At 35.2% G+C, this 6,000-nt stretch overlaps 1 protein-coding gene across 1 annotated transcript in view; it reads left to right on the top strand.

Annotated features, from left to right (window-relative positions):
• Positions 1-3,109: 3,109 nt before the first annotated feature.
• IRAK4 (interleukin 1 receptor associated kinase 4) overlaps positions 3,110-6,000 on the top strand; it is a 39,095-nt gene continuing 36,204 nt past the window's right edge. Inside the window, exons 1-3 of the mRNA XM_044677505.1 lie at positions 3,110-3,270; positions 4,833-4,978; positions 5,540-5,713. Coding sequence (XP_044533440.1) covers positions 3,110-3,270; positions 4,833-4,978; positions 5,540-5,713 — 481 coding nt within the window. The remainder of the gene's footprint in view (positions 3,271-4,832; positions 4,979-5,539; positions 5,714-6,000) is intronic.

Here is a 6,000-nt window from a genome sequence, read left to right as displayed (position 1 = left end):
GATATATTATAGGAGAGTTTATAAAGGCTTATTCATTGGTTGATCAACTTTAGTACTTTTAGCCTATTTTAATTCCTATATTTGGTAGAAGTGGCTTCTTTCTCTAATTGAGTAATGGAGAGAGCCTATGCATTAAATGTATGTTTCCAAATTAAATTTGTTGAAAAATATGCTATACTAACAACTTAGACATCAGGAGAGCTAGAGATAGAAAATACTTCAAGTTCTTGGGTTCTCTGTTTTTAGGTGAACTTCCATTACTTCTCAGAGTGAACCACTTATCAGGTCAGCTTGGAATGAGGGTTGGGAGCAGCATCAGCAAAAAAATGGATTCTCAACTTTTCCTTTTTAGATAAGAAAGTCTCATCTAAAATGTATGATTAAGGGTCAGCTGGGTAGCTCAGTGGATTGAGAGTCAGGCCTAGAGATGGGAGGTCCCTAGGTTCAAATCCAGCCTCAGACACTTCCAGCTGTGTGACCCTGGGCAAGTCACTTGATCCCCATTGCCCACCCTTACCACTCTTCCACCAAGGAGCTAATACGCAGAAGTTAAGGGTTTAAAAAAATATATTAAAAAAAATAAAACATAAGGTTAGTTATGTTTCACCCATTTTCTTGCTTCCTAGGGGGAAAAGTGGTCACAGGAGGAAATAACTTTGCTATCTGTACTCTTGGTTAAGTTGACAGGGTAGAAAATGGAGAGAAGGAAGGAGGAAGAGAGTACAACTCATCCTGTGGCTGACTCTGCCTGTTTTCATAGAGATAGCCTTGGCTCTTATGCCCTTGACCATGAAATATTCTGAGGGCTCAATTCTCAATGATATGAAATTAGGAAATCTGAAAACCCCAGTGCTTGAGTTTCATATAGAAAATGAGTAGAGTACTAGAACATTTGTAGAAATATATATATTTATGGGGAGAGAGAGAGAGAGAGAGAGAGAGAGAGAGAGAGAGAGAGAGAGAGAAGAGAAAAGAGAGAAGAGAGAAGAGAGAGAAGAGAGAGATCCCGACTGACAAAGCTGATTGATGATTTGGAACTGTTATCATTAATTAGGAATCATTATTGGCAGATAAATAGGATCATTAAGTTGTAACTATTGATTCAATGATAAGAGATAGTTCCAGTTATTAGTTGATCAAATGAATGTCATCTATAATATATAATAAGTAGTAGAAGTTAAGTAATCATTTGTAATCATACAGATCCTTCTAAACATATAGACTTTAGAAGTAAGAACTTTCCCTTTGTAGGCTCCCTCCTTTTGTAATTAACTTACCCAATGTAGAATCTTATTTTTGAGATGACTATGCAAAAAAACTGTAGAGACTAAGGCGACCACAGATCATTATCAAATCTTCCATTGAGTACACAGACATTTCACCGTCATCACCCTGAGCACTCCCCATCCTTCTCAATAGGAATGGTACCCGAGTTGTTAGCCCTAAACACAGGACCCCTGTTATTGGAGAGGGTGGTACTCAAGTCTGTCACTTCCTCTTTTTTTGTCCATAAAATCAATCATGTCTGATGCTCTAAGTCTCCCCCTAAGCTGGAAATGTCTATGGGTGTCTTGACTATATTTTGCAAGCCTGTTGATGTCAATATTTTGTGTGATATACTATCGTCATTAAAGTCAATTTGCTCAGAAGCTTTGTTCCCAGACATTTTTCTTTACAATACTTTTTTTGGACACCGGCATAGCTGTCAAGGAACCCACTACATGGAAAAACACAAAACAGAGGCACCAAAGTTTGTTCATAGACTCCAAGTTCTAAAGCATGTTGTAAAGGGAGACTGATAGGTATTTAGGGCTTTTTGTTTGTTACTTCATGGAATGTCATATGTGTCCATGTCATGGACCAGCAGGTAATTACAAATATGGGTATTTATGCCTTCATTTTTTTTAGCAAATAATGGCAAATTTGTTAACATTCACAAAAAATGGGTAACATAGTTAAAAAAATTCTAAAAAGCAAATGTCCAATGGGAAGCAGTTGTAGCAATCACAAACTAAATAGTATGAAATAAATTGCTGCATTCGTGGTTTAATTGGTCCTGTCATATTTGATATATGGTATGGTATATTCTGGTGGGAATAATTGACACAAGTGTGGATAGTATGTAATCAAATTTCTATAAATCAAGGATTATACATATATACATATATATTTGATTTGTATAAATTTTATGTGAAAAACTTCTTCCCCCCCAAAAAAAAACCAATGTACTTTTAATGGTATATAAAAATTGTGAGTAATGCCTAATAGGTAAAATGGAAAGATAAAAAGATGGAGAATTTTCACATTAATTAATCTGATTCTTACAATAATTAATTCTGATAGTATTAATCTAATATTCACAGAAAATTTGAAAGAATTGTCACTTTGACATATGTTAAATTTCTCGAAAAATTAGATTTTTCTTTCAGTTACTTTAACATTCTGAAGAATTAAAATCATAATAAAATTGTCCACTTGTGATTAGACATAGTGAATGTTGGGAGACTGGAACAAATATTATTCAGATAAAATATGATTTTATCTTTTTCTCTAAGTATTTTAGTGGTATTTCAGAAACAGGTAGCATTTGAATTTCCTTTAAAAACAAACCTGAAAGCTATATGTGTACTTTACTTACATTTAAAAATTTTATTGAGGTCTTTTCTTCTATAAAGCCATTAATTTCTAAATATCTCCCTCTATTCTCTCCTTTCTCAGCAAGCCATCCTTATAACAAAACAAAACAAAAAAATTTAAAGAAGAAAAATAGTTCAACAAAACTAAAAAATATTAACTAAGTCTTATAGTATATGCAGTCATCCCCCACATCTTCAAAGAAGAGAGAAAGTCTCCTCTGCATTTCAGGGTCATCATTTTTATTTGAAGCTTAGTTTCAATATTTTCTTACAAGTCTCTTAAAATTTAGCAAAGACATATTGTTATTAAATGTGTATTTTCATGTTTCTTATTTTTTAAATTCAGGATTATAGGTTGCTCCAGCATCACATGTGAAATGGAAAAAAGTGGATCTATAATTTTTAAATATAAACTACATAAATAAATATCAAAAAGTATTTGATGAGAAATTTCCTTATCTCCTGAGGAGAAGATGAATAAAACAATAACTTCATCAACATATGTAAGGTGCTTAAATGTTGGCCTGATTAGGCAGCTGGCAGATTTTATTGATCCTCAAGAAGGATGGAAGAAGTTAGCAGTTGATATAAAAAAGCCTTCTGGAGAGAGTAGATATAACCAGTTTCATATAAGGTAAGATATTAAAGTCCCTTCATTTGGAAAAAGGCAATACTATAATTCTTATATCAAATGATGTGCATTAGCACATTCTTTCAACAAAAATCTATTGAATGCTTCTTATATGCCAGGCATTGTGCTAAGTGCTAGGGATATAAAGACAGCTAAGTGTCGCAGTGGATAGGGTCCCAGGCTTAGAGTCAGAAAGACCTGAGTTCAAATCTGGCCTCAGACACTAGCTGTGACTCTGGGCAAGCCACTAAACCCTGTTTGCCTCAGTTTCCTTATCTGTAAAATGAACTGAGAACGGCGATGGCAAAGCTCTTCAGTATCTTTGCTTAGAAAATCCCAAATAGGGGTAGGATGCAACTGAACAACAACTAGCCTTGGGAGCTTACATTCTATTGGAGGATTTCCTATCTACATAGTTATAAATATTTAAGTGTTGTAAGTACTACATGGCAGGGAGTAGGACACAAAAGAAGAGGTCTTGTTGGGGGATGATGCTTGTTAAGAAAGGCTTATTCATTGAACAGCCAGGAGGCTAGTGTTACCAGACCAGAAAATGCATATTGAGGAATGAAGGATAACAGGTCAGGAAAGGTAGGAGAGGACTTCATTAGGAAAGGCTTGGATGCCAAACAGAGCCTTTTGTATTTGCTCCTATAGGCAATAGAAAGCCTCTGGAATTTATAGAGTGTAGGGGCTGATAGGGTTGGATCTGCAGTTTAGGAAAACCCTTTCAGTGCCTGAAGAGAGGATGAACTGGAGTGGGGGAGGCATGAAGCAGGCAGACCCATCAGCAGGCTACCACAGGCATCTAGACAGGAGGTGAGGAGAGCCTGCACCAGAGGGTGGCAATGGCAGAGGAGAGAAGGGGAATAGAGGAGAGATGCTGCCAAGGGGAAATGGATAGGACATGGCAACAGATTGGATAGCAGGGCTTAAGTCAGGAATCCAGGATGACTCTTAAATTGGGAGCCTGGGAGGATGGTGTGTTTAGGGGAAAAGATATGAGGTCTATTTGGGACATATTGACTTTAAGATGTTTTATGGAAACCCAGTTTGAAATGTCTGAAAGACATTTAGGTAGATTTGAGAAGCATCAGCATGCAGATGGTAATTAAATCAAAGTGTAATGTTCTTGCTCTTTGCGAGCAGAAGAGATATAGGATGATAGTGGGGATAGAAGGATCAAATGAGAGTTTTCTCAGGATAGGGAAAATATAGATATGTGCCTAGGAAGTAGGAAATGAGCCAGTAGAGACAGAGAGATTGAAAAATAAATAAAAGGGTGGACTTCACAAAGGGGACAGTCTATTGCTTTTCATGATGTATCATTACAGATTGAATTTACACTGTTCATATGTTTCAAAGGGAGTGTAAATTATATAAACACATATTGCTTCTATATAAGATTATACTGCAACATTAACTTTAATGAGAATTTAGCATTTACTTTAAAACCTTAGGAGAATGAAAATTCCCAATATCCATTCATAGTATATTCACATTGCCCTTTAAAGTTCTATTTATTTAGAGACTAATTTTGTTTTTTCTATCTTATTTTATTTTAGGAGATTTGAAGGATTACTTCAAAGTGGAAAGAGTCCCACTAGTGAATTACTCTTTGACTGGGGAACCACAAACTGTACAGTTGGAGATCTTGTGGATCTTTTAATCAAAAATGAATTTCTAGCACCAGCACGCCTGTTGCTGCCAGGTACAATTTTTCAAGATTTGATGTGGAAGATGCAAAAATGAGAATATTTCTCTTTTCTCTCTCTTTTTTTTAATAGTAAAGAAACTAAAAGTGTTTTTGTTTTCAGCTGTCTTCTAATCTTTTGGTCAGCAAAGAACAATGAATTCTAAATTGCTAGGTTCATGATTTCATTGTAGAGTTCCTATATAGATGGCACCATCTTTAGGCCTTGAAGCAAGATAGATGTCCTTGCACTGATGGGAGATTCTCAATTTGATCCAGCCTTCAAAAATTCTTCAGTCTGCATTTCCTTATGTATGAAGAAATTAAATGGTTTTGGCCTCATACTTTCCATCTCCCAAATTCAGCCCTTATGACATTAAAACATGGAATATTCTTTTTCAACTTTCACTGTCTTTCTCACACATCTTAACCCTTATCAGCCGTATTGTCATGCCTGCCATTTTAAAGGGGGATAAAATGTTGAGGTTGGAATGATGTTAAGTGGGGCAGGTGAATGCTTCATATCAATTGCTTCATTTTCTGTAAGAGAAAGATAAAATATCTTAATTAACTTTGCAGATAGTGTTCCAGAAATTGTCCATGTACTTCCACAAGAAAAATTCGCCACTCAGAAGAAATTGCTGCCTCCTTATGACAAAGAAAAGACACATGTGAAACCTGTTCAAAATCATGAACACATCTCTTCATCTCTAGACTCCTCAAGTCTAGAAAGTTTAGAAGTTAGTGATACATGTAAGTAACTTAAAAAACAAAACAAAACTAATTTAACAGAGAACTCTATCACTTTCTACTATTCAGTTTGCAATAGGAGTTGCCATGCCTGCTTAGATTTATATTTTGAGATATTTTGTTGAGTATGAAAGATATCTTGAAAGCAAACAGTTGGGAAATACATTTTCATTCTGATATATCTACTAAATACCCATATGCATACTTTATGAGCCAGGTACCATCCTCAGAAATTCTTAACTTAAAGAGTGAACTTTACAAAAATATATTTTAATAATTGTATTTCAGCA

Source organism: Gracilinanus agilis, chromosome 5 (genome assembly GCF_016433145.1).
Source record: "Gracilinanus agilis isolate LMUSP501 chromosome 5, AgileGrace, whole genome shotgun sequence".
Lineage (NCBI taxonomy): Eukaryota > Metazoa > Chordata > Mammalia > Didelphimorphia > Didelphidae > Gracilinanus > Gracilinanus agilis.
Note: the sequence above shows the minus strand (reverse complement) of the source record. Positions and strands in the feature narration are given on the sequence as shown.